The 21299-nt window shown below is 31.5% G+C and overlaps 1 protein-coding gene, 1 long non-coding RNA gene and 1 pseudogene across 2 annotated transcripts; 1 reads left to right on the top strand and 2 right to left on the bottom strand.

Moving 5' to 3' along the window:
• The first annotated feature begins 3559 nt into the window (after window positions 1–3559).
• On the top strand, window positions 3560–4033 carry LOC129305321 (uncharacterized). Its single transcript, XR_008591979.1, has 3 exons — window positions 3560–3694; window positions 3772–3882; window positions 3974–4033. It is a non-coding gene; the product is annotated as an uncharacterized LOC129305321 (long non-coding RNA).
• A 7404-nt stretch (window positions 4034–11437) lies between these two features.
• Window positions 11438–14559, bottom strand: LOC129305485 (xyloglucan endotransglucosylase protein 1-like; annotated as a pseudogene).
• A 259-nt stretch (window positions 14560–14818) lies between these two features.
• Window positions 14819–17473, bottom strand: LOC129307174 (codeine O-demethylase-like). Its single transcript, XM_054948056.1, has 4 exons — window positions 17182–17473; window positions 16734–16978; window positions 15285–15609; window positions 14819–15160 (listed from the first exon to the last, which is right to left on the bottom strand). The coding sequence occupies exons 1-4, from the start codon at window positions 17431–17433 to the stop codon at window positions 14891–14893; spliced, it is 1092 nt and encodes a 363-aa protein (XP_054804031.1). The 5' UTR covers window positions 17434–17473; the 3' UTR covers window positions 14819–14890.
• Window positions 17474–21299: the final 3826 nt, after the last annotated feature.

Genomic DNA, 21299 nt, shown 5'->3' on the forward strand with positions numbered 1-21299 from the left:
AAATGGCAATGAAGGCAAGCGGTGGGATTCCAATAATGGAATATGGAAGGATTTGGCCAAAAGTGTGAAGTTGGTACTTAGGGAAGGAGATTTGACAGTGGGTATTTGGTTTTATAGAAAGAAAATGAAGTCTTGAGCATTTGAACAGTAACGGGTTTGCAAGATGAAAGGGCAATTTAAATGCTATGATTCAACCGTTTTATTACAAAACTGTTGAATACATGTTTAATCAATGGTTCCTTAACAAAAACCATTAAATATTCTAAATTTTTATTCAACGGTTTTGATTAAGGAACTATTGAATAATTCGATGATGTCATAAGGCAATTTCTAAAGCATTTACTCAACGGTTGTTTAATTTAATTGTTGAATATTTTGATGGTTTATTCAACAGTTTTTTTAGGGAATCATTGAATAATGGAATGATGTCACCAGGCGCTTTTTCGAAGCATTTACTACTACAGAAAGGTGTAAAATTGACGCTCTATAATTGATTTTTATTTAAAAAAATGACAAATAAAAAAGGTAGAGAATACTTGACGGTTTCTACGAAACAAGCGTCAAATATTTAAGTAAATACTTGACGGTTATTTAAAGATAACCATCAAGTATATATATTTGATGTTTTTTTATAAATAACCATCATATAAAGCAAAAATTTACACATCAATCTTCAATAAACAAACGTCAAATTAATAGTAGAAAAAAATTAAAATTTTTCACATACTTGACGCTTGTTTTGAAATAACCGTCAAGTTGTCTGCCATATACTTGACGGTTGTTTTAAAACAAGCGTCAAATATGTAATACTTGACGGTTATTATGAAATAACCGTCAAGTATTGTCATTTAAATTTCCTCCAAATTTCTTTTTCGCTCTCCATTTCTGCAAATCCTTCGTCTTTAGAAACAAACCCAGAGCCACCGAAACCCATTTTTCGTCACTCTAACTGCCAAAAAACACATTTTCGGTCTCGATTCTTGAGGGATTTTTGATTCTCGGCCTCCATAAGTCTTGTGGGCACTCGTTTGTTGGGATTCTCGATCTCTATCACTCTGCATCAAACTCTCGTCTTTGTTTTTCTACACAGTCGGTGTTCCCTCTTCTTGTTGAGATAGGTTCTTGCTTTCCCAATCATTAATCTTCATTTTGAATGTATGGGTTGTTGATTTTGATTTTCATATGTAATAAATAATTTTTGTGTTATTTTTTTTTTGATCTGCATTGTTGTTCTTCTTAGTGAGTGTTTGAAGTTTTGAGTTTTTGGATACTTAATTATTGAATTACGGGATCATCCAATTATTTTGTTGATATGAGGAGATTCATTAAGGATATGAAAATAGTATACCACCTAATTACCTTATTTTTAATATTTTTGATATTTTAAATTGATATTTATATAGTATTTTATGTGGTTTAATATGATTTTAATTAAAATTGAATTTCTTATTAATGTTGTTATTATTGTTATTGGATCATATATAGTCTCATTATGGATAACTTGATTTTTTTAAAGGCATAAAGACTTGGTAATACTCATTTTAAGCCGTTATATATACTATCAATTTTTTTAAATTATTCTTGAATATAACTTTATGTGTTTGTTGTTGTGGATGTTGTTGTTGTTGTCATTTAGATTAATAGGAAGAGGGGATAAGGCCCGAGAAACTCTATTTTTTAAGTTGTTATGCTGTCAAAATTATTTCAATGGCTAGCATTAAAATATAATTATTAGTTTTAAATAAGATTAAAGAGGGAATGTGCAAACATGTAGTTAGTGACTTATTGACTAATTGATCTTTGTATCTAATTCTCCCACTATCTAGGAGTAGTCAAAGTCACTAATCATATTTCCCTCTTAATCTTTCTAGGAATTATGGATACGGAATGGATGTCTATCAATCGTCTATCCAAGGAATATTGGGATGAGGTGGCAAATTTTGTTAAGCTTGCAGTTAAGCATGCGGAGGATCCTACTAGGATTGTTTTCCCATGTTTAAAGTGTGGTCTTGTGAAGCGGGTTAGTCCAGATACTTGTGAAGAACACCTCGTGATTAATGGGATGGATCAAAGTTACAAGTGTTGGACAATGCATGGAGAGACAAGAGATGATATTGGTTGCAGCCAGAAGCATAGTGAAAGCTGTGCATCATCTCCTGATAATTTTGACACATACACACTTGAGGAAGATTGTCTTGAACAGATGGCCAAAGCAGTTGAAGAGGACCTCAAGGATTATCTGGAAATGTTTGAAAAGTTGAAAAGTGATGCGGAGACACCGTTGTATGCTGATTATAGTGCATCAAAGTTGTCAGCAGTGTTAAAATTGTACAACATGAAGGCAAAACATGGATGGAGTGATGCCAGCTTTACTGAGTTGCTTGGGTATTTGAAAGTAGAATTACTTCCTAAGGAAAATGAGCTTCCTTGTCGAACATATGATGCAAAACAAGTATTGCAATCAATTGGCATGAGTTATGAAAAGATACACTCGTGCCCTAATGATTACCTTTTATTTCGGAATGAATATGCGTCGTTAACCAAGTGTCTGAAGTGTAATGCCTCATGCTACAAGCAGAATGGATCAAGTCCTGTGAAGGCACTATGGTATTTTCTAATCGTGCCTAGATTTAGACGCATGTATAGCAGTGCAAAAATTGCAAAAAACTTAACATGGCATGCGGATGAAAGGATAAAAGATGGCATGCTTCGTCATCCTGCTGATGCTCCACAATAGAGAAAGATTGATTATGAGTACCCTGAATTTAGGGAAGAGAGTAGGAATCTATGCCTTGCATTATCTACCGACGGGATGAATTCTCATGGGATTCAAAGTAGTAGCCACAGCACTTGGCCAGTCATTTTGGTGATTTATAACCTTCCTCCATGGCTTTGCATGAAGCGTAAGTATATAATGTTGTCCATGCTAATTGCGAGACCCAAGCAACCTGGGAATGACATAGACATATATTTGGCTCCTCTAATTGATGACTTGAAGATCATGCGGGAGTCAGGTATAGAGGTATATGATGGGTATAGAGAAGAAAGATTTAATTTAAGAGCTATGCTCTTTGGTACAATCAATGACTTTTCTACTTATGGCAATCTGTCAGGGTATAGCATTAAGGGGCAACTTGGATGCCCTATTTGTGAAGAGAGAACACATTCTATGAGGCTTCAACATGGGATAAAGAATGTTTACCTCGGCCATCGTAAGTTTTTACACCAAGAACATCATTATCAGCGGTTGAGAAAAGCGTTCAATGGAAATCCAAAAGAAGGTAAGACACCTTTGCCGTTAACTAGTAATGAGTTGTTTGAGAAGATTAAGGATTTGGATATTGAATTTGGTAAACCATTTGCAAGGCACCTTGGGTCAACCGGATGGAAGAAGAGATCTATTTTCTTTGAACTCCCTTATTGGACCACCTTGGATGTTCGGCATTTTCTTGATGTCATGCATATTGAAAAAAATGTCTGTGAGAGTCTTATTAGGACTTTACTCCAAGTGTCAGGAAAATAAAAGATGGCATAAAAGCAAGGTTGGACATGGTCTCTTTAGGAATAAGAGAAGAATTAGCACCCCAAGATAAGGGGAACTGTACCTTTCTCCCTCCGGCAGCTTATATGCTATCTAAGAAAGAGAAAAGGGAGCAGCGAAAGATACTTTATTTCTTGCTCCTTACTGCCAAGGGTGAGTTGTTAATATTTGTTACGAATGAATACTTTTTTATATTTATTTGTTTGGTAACATGTGCTGTTTCTTGTTAGGGGACACTGGATGCTTATTGTGGTTAATCCCGTTGCTCCAAAAATATGGTATCTCGATCCCCTTAATGGAGAGCCAAGCAACAGGGAAGATATGGTGGTACTTTTTAATAAGTAAGTTAGATTTTTTTTACTTGTTATTTCTTTTTAATTTTAGTTTTCATTCATATATATTTCTCACATTCATTCCATAATTCCTTCTTAGAGCTGTGGTGTTGTATCGCACTGCGACCGACATGACTGTGTCCCCTAAGATGAGGGCATTCGAATCTTTAGAGAAATGGGTTACTGTTAAGGTATTCATTTAATTGGTCAAGTTTTTAATCAAAAAATTGTCTCATTATATTTTGCAATTTCATTGATATGTGTTTTTTTATAGTGTCCATTCTAGCCAAATCAGAGCAATGATTGTGGTTATTGCTTGATGAAGTTCATGAAGGACATTATCACTCATGCCCCTACCACATTATCTAACAAGGTATATATATAAAATTTAATTACACTTCAATTATAAATTTTAAACAATTTTAATTAGCTACCTATTAACTTGAAATTGTTGTAACTATTTGCTTACAGTACTTCGAGGACGTCTATTGCGTTCGTTATACGACTGCACATGTAGAAGAGGTCCTTGAAGAGGTGGCCCAATGTGTTTTCAATATGTGGGTAACAACAGTATTTAGGCCGGTACAATAGTTAGTTACATTTATATACACATTTTTGAGCCAATTTTTATGGGATAGGCCACTTAATTTTGAAACATTAGTTTGCAAATAAGTTTAGATTTTAAGGTTAAATGTATAGGAATTTTTATGTTAATTAGATAGGATATACTATTACAAACATTCAGTATATTGCATTATTTTCGTTGCTAGCTGGCTATTTTTTATCTTTATGTGTGTCTTTATGCAGGGGGCTGCTTTAAAAGCAGCCACCATATAAAAAAAAATTATGTCATTAATACTTGATGGTTATTTCAAAATAACCGTCAAGTATCAATATAGTTGACGCTTGTTTCAAAACAAGAGTCAAGTATTTGTAAATACTTGACGGTTATAAGGAAACAAGCGTCAAGTATTTTCAAATACTTGACGCTTGTTTTGAAACAAGCGTCAAGTATTTATTCTGGGAAGTGCATATTTACTTCATATACTTAATAGTTGTTTTCAAATAACCATCAAGTATAAGATTAATACTTGACGGTTTTTAACCGTCAAGTATTATTTCTTTAATATATGTCGCACCCTTACTTGACGATTAAAAACCGTCAAGTATTGGGAAAAATAAGCATCAAGTATGGGTATTTTCTGTGGTAGTGATTTACTCAACAATTCTTTTATTTAACTGTTGAATATATATATATATATATATTCAACAATTATATTTTTAACCACTAAATATTATCTTTTTGAAATCTCTCCTTTTCTTATTCAACATTTTTTCTTATAACTGTTGAACATAAGGCATTATATATACCCAATTTTTTTTTGTAGTGAACAAAGAGGTTGGGGTATATAGGCATGGAGTAGAGACAAATGGAGGTGGAGAGATCAAATATTACCATATCCCACCAAAGACTCTAGGCATTAGCATGAATAGACAAATATGAAATTATTAACAATCCTCATGTGAAGGACATTATTGAAAAAGTTGTAAGTATCATCATCATCATCTATCATTTAATAATTGATTATGAAAATGCACACTAATCATATCTACTTTGTATAGGATTTCATATCAGGAAGTCTCATAGGGCAAGCTTTCTAAGCATGAAGATATCTTAGCCAAGGTGTTGGGAGACCCCTAATCATCCTGGTCGTGTTAGGGGTGTCAACTTCAATGTCATGAAAAAATAATACTTTGGCAAGGTTAAGGAGCGAACACCGACTTCTTCATCTGAGGAATAAGTGTTGAGAGAAAAGCAAGCCATGATGGAGCAGTAGCTGGAAGCTCAAGTGAAGATGATTAACATCTATTGAAAGGGCATATCCCTAGGAGGATTTTAGCTAAGGTTTGCTCTAGAAGAAAAGATAGATGCACAGTCCTTTCAGAAAAAATACCTTAGGTAATATGTTTTATCTTTTGAATTTACTTAACTATTTTTTTATCTTAGAAACTGACATTGTTTGTTTAGGGCAAGTATAATTGCAACTGTCTAGTAGAGGATCCTTCATATAAAGTGATTATCGAGGATACAATACATAACCTTCCTATCCCATCCAATTGTGTGAGGGTTTCTTTACTCATTGTAATTGACCCCAAGTATCCATTGCCTTATCCTTCCAATAAGGCAGAGACAGTAGGAGATGAGTTGGGGATTCATTACATGGCCTGACTACCTTGTAACAATAGGACTACTGAAGCCAGCAAAGAAACCTATTTCCAAAAAGAAAGGTTTATATGATTTAAATAATTGTTGAGAATCTTTTAATATAAATGTCTAACTTTTTTTGTTGTGCAACTAAGGGAGAAAAGCAACTTGAAGGGCAAGGAGTTAGACTATCTTAAAAAGTCAACCATAGTTTTGTAGCATCCGGTACTAGTGCCTATTATAGACAACAAATTTCATGGCTCTCTTAAGACTTATGCTCTAGTTATAAGGATGATTCATCAAGTGCTAATTGCGAATATCATTAATTTGATGATGGGCTATTAGGCAACGCATCATTTGAAGTCATCCTAGATGAAATTTTAAATGAAATCCTCAACATAGTATGACAAGCTCTAGTTTGATAATCTTCTACCTGAAGTAATTCTTCACTATTGCTAAGTTAATTACTTGAATTATATGTGTGTGTGCGGGCACGCGCGTATATTAACTTGTTTATTCTTTCACCCAAGTTACCTTTATTCCTCATTTATGGTTCCTAATAGCCTCAAGTCAAGGTTCAAGCTACTTAGTCCCCATGATGTCTATCCCTACAACGATATTACCAAGGAGGATCTCTTGAAGATCAAGTAAGAATATTTTTGAATCAATTTCAAGAAAGGGAATCAGATAAGGATACTTTGATTCTCGTTCCTTACTGCCAAGGGTGAGTTGCTAACACTTGTTATGAGTAAATTTTTTTTATATTTACTTGTTTGCTAATACTTACTATTTCTTCTTATAGGGTATTGGGTGCTTATTATGGTTAATCTTATTACTCTGAAAATATGGTATCTCAATTACCTTAATATAGTATTAAGCAACGAGAAGATATGGTCATATTTTTTAACAAGTTGAATTTTTTTCACTTGTTATTTTTAATTTCCTTACATATACATTTCTCACATTTGTTTCATATTTCCTTCTTAGAGATGTGGTATTGTATCGCACTACGATCGACAAAAATATGTCCCCCAGCATGAAGGCATTTGACTCTTCTGAGAAATAGATCACTATTAAGATATTCATTTAATTGGCCAATTTTTTAATCAAGAAACCATGACATGTTATACAATTTCATTGATATGTGGTTTTTTTTTTTGTAGTGTCCACTCCAGCCAAATCGAGTAATAGTTGTGGTTATTGCCTGATGAAATTTATGAAGGATATTATTAGTTATGCCCCTACCATATTATCTAACAAGGTATATATTAAATTTAATTACACTTTAATTATAAATTTTAACTAACTTTAAATAGCTAGCTATTAACTTGAATTTGTTGTGACTTTGTGCTTACAATACTTCAAGGATGTCTATTGCTTTTGTTATATAGCCACACATGTAGATGAAATCCTTGAAGAAGTGGTCCAAATTGTGTTCAATATGTGGGTCGAGTAGCAGTTAGGTCGGCTAATAGTTAGATATATACATTTTTACACATTACATTTTTTTTTTTGCCAATTTTTATGCCTTAGGCTACTTAGTTTTGAAAATTTAGTTCACATATTAGCTATGAGTATAGATCTTTTAAGATTTAGGGCTAAAGGTATAAGAATTTTAATACTTTTGGAAAGTAATTTTAATAGGAACATCAATTGTATCATTTTTGATTGTTTACTAGCTATTTTTGTTTTTATTCAAAAAAATATCAGGAATACTTGATAGTTATTTCAAAATAATCGTCAAGTATTTGCTTACAAAAACAAATATATAAGCATATACTTGATGGCTATTTTAAAATAACTGTCAAATACTTGATCATTCTTAGCCGTCAAATAAGGGTAGCTATAATATATGTTGCACCCATACTTGACGGTTTATAACAGTCAATTATTAAGAAAAATAACCATCAAGTATTAGGGCATTTTGTGGTAATGATACTCCTTATATTATAGGAAAAATGATAATAAAATCTCATCAAAAAATATAAATGACAATTAGGTCCCTCAAAATACCATAACTTTTATGAAATCCATGGATATCTTTCTAACATTAATGGTTTTAGGTTAAATAACTAAATTGCCCTTCATTTAAAATACAAATAATGGCTTTGGCTCCATCCATTTTTCCGATCACAATTTTTATTTAAACAATCACAACTTTGATTTTGTAAATCACAAAAATTATATTAAATAAGAAATTCCAACTTCCCCCATGAAATTTCTTTTATTATTGAAGTCCAAATTCTGAAAATAGCTAATCACAACTTTTGTTTAAGTAATCACAACTTGTATTATATGAATCATAAGAATTGAATAAAAAATCACAACTCTTCACATGAAATTTCTTTTATTATTGAAGTTCAAGTTCTGAAAATAACTAGTTACAATTTTTGTTTAAGTAATCTCAATTTTTATTCTATAAATCGCAAGAATTAAATAAAAAATCAAAACTTTTCATTTGAACCCCATTATTTTTATATTTTAAATAAGGTGCAATTAAATCATTTAACCTAAAATTATTAATGTCAGAAAGATATCTAAGAACTTCAAAAAAATTATGACATTACAATGGAATTGATTTTTATTTATATATTTTGATGGTTTTATTTTCATTTTCCCTATATTATACCTGCATAAAAAAGTTAGTTTTAAATTTTATTTTATCATAAAAATTTCAAATCCCATTATTGTAGGTGGACTTATATAGATATAGTATAGATATAGAGAAATAGATGCACGTTGACCAAAAAAAATGTGCATATTTACGCTAAAAATATGAAAATAATAGTCAATTTAGTTTTGAATTAACCAGTAAAATAGTTAAAATATTACAAATTCAAATATCACAAAGCCCAATACCTTATAAGTTGAGCAAATAAACCGAGCCAAAGAAGCAGCTTGTGTTTATGCATATTTATAAATGCCTGCACATATATTGACACGTACCACGTACTGGAGTAACATCCTGTATAGGTAAAAAATATTTATAAAAAAGAAAAATTAAATTTTAATTCGAGCCCTTATAAATAGCTTATTAAATTTCACTTTCATAATTAGTTGGTTTGGAATTAGTCCCTTAACTTCGCCTTTGACTTTATTTTCATGCCCTCAATTGATTTAGCTACGATATCCGAATAATCCTTAAAAGGATAATAATCAAATGACTTGTTTTTCAGAATGTCACATCAATAAATAACAATAAAGAAATAGTAATTAAATGTTTTATTTTTATATAATATATTGATATTAATATTGACATCGATGATTTATTAAGTTCTAGTAAAATTAAATTTCTATTATTTTTATTGTAATTTAAGTAAGAATATTTTACTGACAAGCTAGTAAATCTTTTTGATATTATAACATCATTAAAGAATAAGTCATTAATTATTTCCGCCATACAAAATACAAAAAAATCAGGAGAAATCATCACCATATCATCATACAATAGATTAATGGACTTGGCTTCTCTCCCCTAGCCTTTTCCTCCATTTTTTTCTCTACTAACTAAAATGAAATATGGATCATCCAGATTTGGTGGACACTAAGTCTGAATGGTCCACATTTAACATTTTTATTTTTTATTCATATTTATATTTAATACTTATTAAAATTTTAATAAATTTACTTTATCATCAATTTAGACAGTCTAGATTTAATATGTTCAATTCAATTTAGTTTTAAATTTTTTAATTTTATAAATTGACAATCCAAATTTACTTTGAAAAGTTCAGATTTAATATTAATTTTTTATAATTAATATTAATTTTTATAATTTTTTTATTTTTTATTTTGACAAACATAAATTAAAAGTGAAGATAATCTACCAACTGACACTTTGTAAAAAAATATTTTTATAAAAAATTATAAATTAAAAAATTAAATACGAATTATTCAGAATAAATCTGAATAATCAATTTATAAAAGTTTAATATTAATTTTTGGACCCTCTAAATTAAATCTGTACTATTTTGATGGTGATAAAATAGATTTATCAAAAATTTTAATTTTAAATTTAATAAGCATAAAATATAAATATAAATAAAGAATAAAAACTTTAAATCTGGACCATCCAAATTTATTCTGCACCAAATCTGGATGGTCCAGATTTCATTTTAGTTAGTGGAGGAAAGGTTAGTGGAGAGAAGCCAAGTGCTAGATCAATGGCTCTAATCTATATAAAATGAAATAAGGATCAAAATCGAAACAAATGTAAAACTAATGAATCAATTTAGAATCAGATGAAATTTAAAGAAATTTAAAATTTAAGCAAAACCAAAAGACGAAAATAAAACCACAAATAGCATTTAGGAGCACAAATAAAATTTTCTCCCAGTGACATATTAAATCCAATATTATATTTTAAATTTAAATCACACTTATCAAAGTAAAAAAAAAACAGAGAGAAAGAAACCATGAGCCGATCAGCCCATAACAGCTCGATAGTCGCGAAAGGTACTCGCTTTGTGCATTAACCTAGATCATCTTCATGGGTAGGAATAATTTACAACCATGCACATCAATGACCTCGAGAACATGAACATTCTAGATATCTGAAAAACAAGTGCATTACATTGCTGACTGTTCCTAAGGGAACCTATAAACTAGAAAGCCTGCATTCGCGTGGTCGACCTTGAGGAAATCTCTTGAGATCTTGACAGTAGTTATAAACCACGTAATACTTGCGCACCCAACTGAGTAGTTTTCTGCCATTAAAACGTTTAGAGTTTTGAGCTGCTTAGCACTGTTATTAGGAAGATTATTGGTAGTTATCACATTGAAGTTGCTGAAGGAGGCAGTGAAAGGAGCACAAGACCGGTTAGTTTTGTCAAGCTCTCATCTGGTTGTCCACTGGTCCGCACTCCAGAGGCTGGCGTATAGCTTCATTGGTTGCCTGTGAGGGAAGGGAACCCCCCTCATGCGAAGCTTGATGGCGAGAAGAAGGATTGTGACTTTTAACATTTTACATAAATAATCTTATAAAAAATTATTTTGAAAGTGAGGCACAAATGACATTTAAACTAAAAGAATTACTTCGTGACTAATGATCGAATTTAAGATTTGTTTTGCAAAAAATTGTGCGAGGCTTCCTACTCAGCACATTTTAGTTTGAGATATTGTTAGATTAACTTGGTTTATTACGGATCAATGAACAAAGTCAATAGTGAATATCTATACCATAAGCATGAAGGTAGGTTTAGACGAAAAGCATGCATCACATATCTATTAATGTTCTTAGGATGAATGTATTTTCAGCAGGAAAAAAATTAATAGTTTATATAATTTTTCCATTGTAAGAAAAATATTTTTTTTAAAAAAATAAATGTTGGGTCGGGAGAGGTGTATGTTTATTGCTTCTTACGGAATGTTTTGTGGGCTCCATACTACAGAATAGGTGTGAAATTTCTTGGTTGGATCAAACCAAAGATAAAACTGTTGCTTTCTGGAACCTCTACCCAGAGTATTGGTGTGACCTGTGTATGGTTGTCCACTGCCGTTTCCCAAAAACTCAAAATCTACCTCGTAATGGTTTGGCCCCTCTGAAGATAACTGAACCCCAAAAAAAAAAAAAAATCAAAGAAAAGAAACAACCTCAGTCAACAACACTCTGAAAATTCAAAAGACACTGTAAATACCAGATCACAGACAGAGACAAGAGGGATTTGTCTTGCTCTTACTTAGTACGCAGTAACTGTCACGCCTCAAAAATAAAAATATCGATATAAATACAAACTATATCATACATTTTTATAAATCTTAAAATAAAAATTCTTTTTATTTTAAAAATAATCAGATTATATAAAAATTCTAACACTTTTAATATTAATTATCATAACAAGACTTCAATATTTTTTTTTAAAATTTCGGCAGAACCTCTCCTGTAAATACAATCTCTTAAAAATTTTACAGTAAATTTTCTAGAAAAAAGTATCAATGAGGAGCTTAGCTCCTTCTAGCCGGCAACAGTATATAGATCAAAATAAAATCCTAACAATAATATATGTGGAGCAACTAATCTTTTTTTTTTTAAATTAAAAATACATACGACTTAGGTTTATACCAAAAAGTGATAGTACCAAACAGAATTTTCACCCAATGTAACTATATTGCCCTTCAGAGGTCGGTGGTAAGATCGGCATCAGGTAACAAATCTGAGACCAAAAACTTCCAGTGAATAACGTCCCAACAATAAATAAGAAAGTTCGAAATAATTATGTAATTAAAGAGACAATTTCTTTCATGAAAATTCAATAAACTTTAGAATAAAATGGCTCTGTAAGCTTAACAATCCCTTTGGCTCATTATTCGAATAAAATACCATCTCCCCTTAATCTTTTGTCAAAGTACCAACCATATATCATTTTCAATTCACTCATAAAAGTTTCTAATATTCTTATCTTTTATCACAAAACTTATCCACAATCATATATTTTTCAAAATTAAATATAGTTGATATTAATTTTATACTCAAACTTTCTTTAAAATCTTCAAATCAAATTTATGGAGCAATAATATTTCATTTTTTTTTTCAGCTCAAATTAACTCCTTCCTCTTTGATTCTATCTCCCACAATTCTTTAACAGATATAAGTAAACATTCAGCTTCCTTATTTTCTTCTTTTTATTACACCAATCAGTCTTAACTTAATAAAATTAAATACCAATTTCCACATTCACATAGCAAGACTAAACCAGAAATTTATTTTCAATTCATACTCTTTCCTTCTCTCTTAGTTACATTAGTAACAGCCAGCAGGACACAGAACACAATTGCAACATTACTCATTCACACGCACCGAGATTTTCTAAAGGAGAAAGAGAGGAGATTATCTTATTGCCTTGGACAGACTAACAGCACACGAACAAAGAAAGGAGGAGGCACTTCGAATAGTGAAGACGGAAGGACTGTCACTGTGAATGAAGAATGGATGGGCATACCGATGATAATAAAACGAACAAAGAGGCAGAAAAATCTCAGCTCACCCAAGTCTTTGCACACAACGAAGCAACAAGGAAAAAGAAAGAGATTCAGCATACTTGAAACAATGACAGAGACAGAGGAACGACTGTGAGACAGGGGAAGAACTCGCAGCTGTGGCAGAAGAACAGTGACAAGCGCACCGATGATGGCGACTCACACGAACAGCGACGTAGCCGGTGGTTGAGAAGGAGGGTGGTGGAGATCGATGAGAGGCAGTGCAAGGGTTCGGTGCGAAAGTCTCAGTTCTGTCTCTGCTCTAGAAGACTCGAAGAAGACAAGAATAAGAGAGAGAGAGAGAGAAAATCTCATTGGGATAAAGACAATTTGGTAATTTCGTAAAGTGGCAGAAAAAGTAAAACTCCTGGTTAATTTATATGCACTCTTCCACTACACCAATAGTGTCATATTTGTTCTAAAAATTTATATAATCATTATTAAAATATAAACTTATATATTTAATTTTACTTAAGATTTGTGGGTTATCACAGTAACAGTGCCAGCTGAGTTGCCAGACACAAGCTTAATCTTCATGTCAAATCTCCAAAACAGATATTCTCTTTTGGATTGGAATCCAAGAGCCAGAAACCTCATCAAAAGAGTGTCGGAAGCTTCCCTCCTTTAAGTATCTTTGCACGTCGCCCCAAGTGATGTCACTATCATCGTAGAAATTACATGCTTCAATGGCTGAACACAAACCCAGAACAGAAACACAGCTGAATCTCTCCCAAATATTATTGCCATATTCCCTTGACTATCTTTCTCTTGAGCTAATGGCCTTTATAGTCTTAATTTAAAGTGCAAAGTTAGTTGGCAGCTTCATAAACTAAAGCGCTAAAGTACAGAAGAAAATAGCTGGCATGGAGATACTTTGAGATAATAGTTTCGGCACCTTTGAGTATTTGATACACTGCGACAGAGACTCCATTAGAGTCAAGAGTTATGTTATGCAGCTTTTACATAGTTGTCAGATAGAACTGATGGATTGAGAATTATTCAAAGGGGACGCGGGATACAAGGGTAATTACACGTGAGGTTGCACCTGACATACTCTTACTTGTTTACTACTTAAGCAATCATCACTTATTTCCATATCAGCATATTCTTCTCAAATAAGAAAAGAAAATGCTAATTTTGTAGCACGATAGGTAATTTTGTGCCCTTCGGTATTTCTATTAAATCAAAGCCTCCTGGTTTTTGATTTTGAATTGTCATGTTAATGTAGAAATCTTAAGAACTCGTCTCTGTTTGTTTGAACATTTGGAAGACATTCCTTGTAATTTCAAAATTCATAGGAAGTTTATTTCTACGTTAAAAATACGCAAAATATCTGTCTCACCATGCAGATATTACGTAACCAATCTAGAAACTGCTATTAGGAGATTTGCGTACAAGGGATCTTCATAATATTATACATTCCTCAGCCTCAACTTCAAAAGTCAAAGGGTGGAATGGTCTTACCAAGTAGGCCTACGGCTGCCCGGATAAGGTTGGAAAGCCATGTTCCCAGGGAGAGCCACGTGGAATACATAAAATCATTTCTCTCTCTAGCTCTCTGGAATTTTCTTGCATGACAATACGAATAATCGGACGTAGATTTAATTAAACTATTCAGGAATATAATACAGTATATGACACAATACATTTTACTTGTCATGTGTGGGTGTGTGTGTAACAACATATATGACCTGCAAACGGAACTGCACGCAAAGGAATGTAATACATACGCTTAATCACTTGCCACTTTTATTCAGTCCTAATCAACCACCTTAAAACATGTACAAGATGATAGACATACACAGAGTCACACTTATGCTAATTAACAACGGCTGATTATATAGTGCTGGTGAGATATTCTTGTTTGATCCTCAAGTGCTCTAAGAATGACTTTCCTTGCTGCTTGTCAGAGAAGAAATCACTCACATATTTCTCCATTCCAACCCTTTTGAACAAAGGAGGATTTTCTGGGCTTATCAGACTCATTGCAGGTCCAATTTCAGACTCAAGTTTGGCAAGGAAGAACAAAGCCATGGAGATCCTTTCATTGTTTGAATTCACTGTTGCCCTGTGCTCCACACTTTTGTACGCGCCATTGCTTATAATCTGCACAACCACGTGGGCGTTTTTAACCATATATAGCTAGCATGCCTATAAACTTCAACAAAAGGACACTTCAACAGAAGGACTGAACGATGATGATGATAATGAAGAATGATGGGAAATTAACCTCCAGAATGTCGCCAACATGGACAACAAGGGCGTTGGAGAGGACGTTCACAGGAAGCCAAACACCATTTTTCTTAACCTGAAGGCCGCTCACTCCATTGACCTGGCTCAGGATAGTGATTCCTGTAGCATCTGAATGAGCACCAAGCCCCATCACCTGCTCCGGTTTTGGGCATGGAGGATAGTATGTCATCCTCACTGATTGCATCCCATCTTCAAACACCTCACTCATCTCCCTCTCCTCAATTTTGAGAGCCTTTTCCAGCAGACCCAGAAGTGCCATTCCTAGATTCTGCGCCTTTTGTATGTATGAATTCAAGACAGTCCTGCACATATATATATACAGTAATCAAAGTCACAGGCTAGTTTGATATGCTGCTGTGGGGTGGGATATAGAATTAATTAGATTTAAGATTTTTATTTTATTAGAATGATTTTTAGATTTAATTTGAATAAATGTAATCTTTTATATTACTATATCATTTTTTAAATTATTTCAGAATATTTGCATTTAAATATTAGGATTTATAGAATAATATGCTTTTAATACTTTTATTTCTTTTATTTCTGTCTTTGTTTTAGCATTAAATCAAAGGAAGAATCAAATGAGTGAAGGAAGGCAACGAAAAAATATAAAGTAATTAAATAAGAAAATGGATGAAACAAAACAAAATAATAGTAAAAAGAAGAAAATATAGTAGAATGGCTATAGATGAAGGACAATAAAAATAATCAAGTAATACCAAAAAAATGAACTAAACTGAATAAATGATGGAATATAGAATTAATTAGATTTAACATTTTTATGTTATTAGAATTATCTTAGGATTTAATTTGAATATATATAATCTTTGGGATTACTATATTATCTTTTAAATTATTTTAGAATATTTGCATTTAAATATTAGAATTTATAGAATATTATGCTTTTAATACTTTTATTTCTAAAATTAGGTTAAGGCCTGTAAATACCATTTTAATGTATTTGCTTTATTTGTCTTTTGAATGAATAAAAATTAATATTCATTTGTCTTCCTTTGAGTTTCTCTCTTCTATTTCTACTATCTTTTTATTTTTATCCTCTTCTATTTATTCATTATTATCTTCTTCATTCTCCTTTCTAATTCATTTTTCTCATTATTCTTGATTATTTCCATTTTCCTTCATCCCAAATCATTCTACCATATTTCCTTTATTTTACTATTATTTTGTTTTGTTCCCTTCATTTTCTTATTTAATTATTTTCCATATTTTCTTTGCCTTCTTCTGAATTTCTCTCTTCTATTTCTATTCTCTTTCTATCTATTCCCTATTATCTTCTCCCTTCCCCTTCATAACGCTGACATGCATCTTTACTTCTTGATATATTCAAGATATCATGATTAAAATTGGGTGTGAATCAAACATGTGAATATTTGCATGATGAGAGAGAGAGATAGAGAGAGAGAACCTGAGGGATGAAGGGAGCTCTGGGAAAAGATATGGTTTTCGTTTGTGGAGGGGGTTGACCGTCATATAGAACCTATCACACCAATCTTGTTTCTGATCTTGTGATCTAATTACAGTTCCATAGCCTTCAACATCACCTGGCCTTATCTTGAACTTTATCTTCTCTTGCAGTGGCAGCCTGAAAAACCCTTCAATCTCGTTTCTGATATTCTCTAGCTCCTCCTCACTGACTCCATGGTTCAGAACCTGGTCACATAAAACATCATGAAAATAAGAAATAATCAAGAAGCACAAACTAAAAGAACTGTCCAAGTGATATTCTAACGCTTTATACATGGCGGTGATCATCATGTTCCTTTGAACTCATCAGGAAGAGAATAATGTGAGGTTGGGATCAAACAAGCTTCAAATGAAAAAGAAACAAAACGGCACAAGGCGAATTCTATAACCTGAAAGATACCCCAGTCTCCACAAGCTGAGTGCAATATCTGGAGCTCAGTCTCTGTGTGTTCTCCAGAGAGCAAGTGGTTCATGTCAAGAATAGGTATTGGTGCTGCATCAGTGAGGGTTTCAAAGAGCTGATAATGATCTTCACGAATATAGCGTTTAGGAAGAGAGGGAAGAGGATTCTTAACGAGCTCTTGCACACTCAACAAAGATGGATCACAGATTATCAAGTTTGCAGGCAAAGACGATGCCATGGCTATCTCCTGCACGCGCACTGCTCAACAAGGCACTATTGTGGCCGAGGCTAGAGGCTACAATACGTGTAATTCAAACATGCATTATATATAGTTGTCTTGTTTACTACTGTTCGGTTTCATGTTCAACTATATATTGTACATATATGTATACATATATGTGATAAATTACATTTTTAAAATATATAATTAAATATTATCTATTTTCTGATAAAATTATAAATATGTTTGGTTTAAATTTAAAAATTATTCTAAAAGGTTATTTTTTTAAAAAGAACATAAGGTCATGACATCCATTTTTAATAATGGCAGTTAGATGCAGAATTAATACGTAAATATAAAGCACAAAAGTTTAATAATGGGAGTTAGGTTCGCACAATTAATAGGATAAATTGGCTTACTGGCCAAAAACAAAATTTTATGTCCAAAAACTATGAATTTTTTTTTTTGAAAATTTGAGAGTATAACTGGTTCATATTGATATATAAGGGATTTTTCATTATATTCAATGATATATCATTGATAAATATAATAAATTGGTCATAATACAAAATATAATAAATATTGGCCTGTTTACTTAGTTTGATCTTATAACATGAGTTAATTAATATGTGATTATAAAAGCATAAAATGTTTATTAATGGTTTTCAGGCGTTACTTAGTCTACTAGTGGGTGTAAGTCAGCATCATTAAGAGATAAATTATCATTTGATTAGGGAGTAGATACGCACACAATAAAGGAGGAGATAATTAATTATGATCGATGTAGTGGTGCGGTATATAGAGTAATAACTAATATTTTATCTTTCTAAGATTGAAGGTTCAAACTTTATAAATGGGAAAAAATTATTGGAAGAACTATTATTAATTAGATCTAATAGCTAGTGTTTAGATTTAAACTTCCAATGCCAAATCATGTCAAAAAAAAAAATTTCCAATGCCAAATATTAGGTAATTGTATCAAACAAAATAAAAAATCAATCAAATTACGAGGAAAATAGATTAGAGGCACAGATTCTCTTTCGAAGTCATCATCAATTGTCGAAAATAATTAAAATATTGTAAATTAGGGAAAATAGAAAAGCATGATTAAAAAATGATGATCACAAGAAAATGATAGTTATATAGTAAATGGATGTATAATATATTATGGCATTCATTCACGGGAGATTATGTTGATTAATTTATTAGCTACGTGTTTAGCTATGATATTGACTTCTTAAATTTATTATATGGTAAGAAAATAATTGAGTCTATATCAAATATAACGGCAAACAGTGTTTCATATTCAAGTTCAATGAACATTTACAAATTACATGTCAATTATTATGTATTTAAAATGATTGTCGTCCCAAGAGAATATAAATATTGTTGTCCAAATCGTCACATATCTAATCTTTTGAATATACGTCCAGATGTCAAACACAATGCTTGTTCCTTTCGCGGCCGGTTACTTGTAGAATAGGGTGTGTGTTTTTTTTTTCTAATATATTTAATAACTTAAACGTGCTAAAATTAAAAGCTTATAATTTGTTTGTTTTGATATGCCTAGTCTGCCCTCATCACAAAACTTGAATGGTAAGACCAAGTATGACCGTGACACTTGAGAGGGAACAATTAAGTTGCAGAATACAACATAATCTTCATTATTTGTTACACAATTTCGCCCTCATGTGTGGGAGTTTCATGTCCCATGCACGTTAAAGATGAGAAGTTATATGCTTTTAATTTTTTTTTTTCATTGGAAAACGTTTCATATACTTTTACATGTATATATGAATGCATACACTATACACTACAAAAAAATTGACTTTCAACAATGATTTTGCCCACAATATCATTACGAGAGCTCTTATCGTTGATTCTATCAATAGTGACAATAAAAGTCATCATTGAAAATATTTAATCTCACTATAAAAAATAGTCGATGCTGAAAGTTGAGAATCAATGGCGATAAATGTCGCCACAAAAACTTATATCAATGGCAACTATTCAGTCATCGTTGATGTTGAATATTAGTAGCAAAATTTGTCACCACAAAAAACTACCAATCAATAGTGACTTTTTTGTCACCGTTAAAAAGTAATACACTAGTTTACCTATCCATGTGGCATAATATCACCCTCTCACTCCCACGTGATGCCATGTCACCTACCACATGTCACTTTCTACATGGTGTCATGTCACCTTCCATGTGTCGCTCCCACCTTATGCCACGAGTTGTAATGTACCAATTTATATGTCCATTTCACAAATTGCATCCTCATAGTTTGAACTCATGACCTTCTTTTTTTGTATCCCACCATTTTGCCATTGAGCTGGAATAACCTACAGACTATTATATATAATTAAATATATATTATAAACTAAAAAAAACACATATCTTAAATATTAAATATTATAAATATTATTACTATCATTAAATACTTTAGTTTAATTCTTTTAATATACTAAAATTAAAAATTATATTATTTATTTTGTCTAGAGTAAACTATAAATATAATTGATACAATATCTTTTTTTTTGCTTCTCAAGGTTATTGTATTATTCATTTTAATATCATATTTATAATTATAAATTTATAATATAAAAATTATTTAAGAATAAATAATAAAAATATAGATGATTATACTTTAAATCATAATTATTGATTTTTCTTGTTAGTTAATTAATTTTATTTTACTTTTAATGACCAATAACTTTTTAGGTGCTTTACACACATAGCCCATATTATAAAACTAAATAAAAGAAATAGCCTACTCTTTCTAAATTTCAAAAATAGTCTTTTAAATTTAGTTCTAATTAATTTACAAAAATGCCTTTTTAAATTATAACACTTTGCTTTTTGCAAATACCAAAAGAGAGTCAAAACGTGAGAAATTAAACAAACGAGAGAGATCAATACAAGCTACAGTCATAATGGGAAGAAATAACTTGAAGATGGAAGAAAGTAGAGCAGTGTGATAGAGCCATAGTCACGATGGCGAGAGACAAATGTGAGGCAAGATATCGATGATACTCGATAGAACAAAGCACATCGACATGGAAATGGAGCTACTAATTTGTAATTTTCTTATTTTATTAGTTTAGGTATTTGATTTTCTTTAATAAGCTAAGAGTCCAAATTTTTTTGCAAACTGTGTTTGATCAGTTTTGAGCAAATAATTATGTGTTTTTTGTGTTACTGCTATGTGATACTATATCGTTGATATACGAATGTATATTAATGATAAATAAGTTTATATCTAATTTTCTGGTTATGTTAATCTACAATAGTATACTATTATATATCACTAATATATAAGCCATATCAATAAAAACTTACTAACTTGTTTATTATTAATATACAGCCATATATTAATGATATAGTATCACAGATAAGTAACACGAAAAACATATAATCATTTATCCAAAATAGATTTAACACAGTCCACAAAAAAATTTTACGTTACCCAGAGATGTGAAAATGGTGAAAATCTAATGATAGATAATAGAGTCCACACTAGTCTTCTACATCCAAAAATAAGAAGCCAAACCAACTTCAATTAAATAAAACAATGATTTCAACAATGTGGAATTCCAAAAATGTTCTCTGATCGTTATTTATCTAAAAAAATATTATATTTTATTTTAAATTTTTAAGTGCATATTATATGGAATTCTGAATCATGACCAGTTATACAGGATATTTTTTCTCTATTTCGGATATATAGCATCGAAAATTTTATATTTGTTAAAGGGAGTTTTTGTGGGGCAAAGAAGGAATGTCACATTTTAACTAAATTGTGAAGGGGCCACACTCCCAATTTTATAAACTCTGTTATTACAGTCACTGCACCAATTTTCTCTAACTTTTAAGTAATGTA

This window comes from Prosopis cineraria, unplaced genomic scaffold, assembly GCF_029017545.1.
Source record: "Prosopis cineraria cultivar Desert tree isolate PC_DT_omini unplaced genomic scaffold, ASM2901754v1 PC3, whole genome shotgun sequence".
Taxonomy (NCBI): Eukaryota; Viridiplantae; Streptophyta; class Magnoliopsida; order Fabales; family Fabaceae; genus Prosopis; species Prosopis cineraria.

What these genes read in the sequence shown, in the direction of transcription:
- LOC129307174 (XM_054948056.1), bottom strand. Translation starts at nt 17,433, where the DNA reads ATGGCATCGTCTTTGCCTGCAAACTTGATAATCTGTGATCCATCTTTG. An exon ending in GAGACTGGGGTATCTTTCAG is followed by an intron (nt 16,979 to 17,181) that starts GTTATAGAATTC and finishes TTATGTGACCAG; the next exon opens with GTTCTGAACCATGGAGTCAG. An exon ending in ATGTTGGCGACATTCTGGAG is followed by an intron (nt 15,161 to 15,284) that starts GTTAATTTCCCA and finishes GTGGTTGTGCAG; the next exon opens with ATTATAAGCAATGGCGCGTA.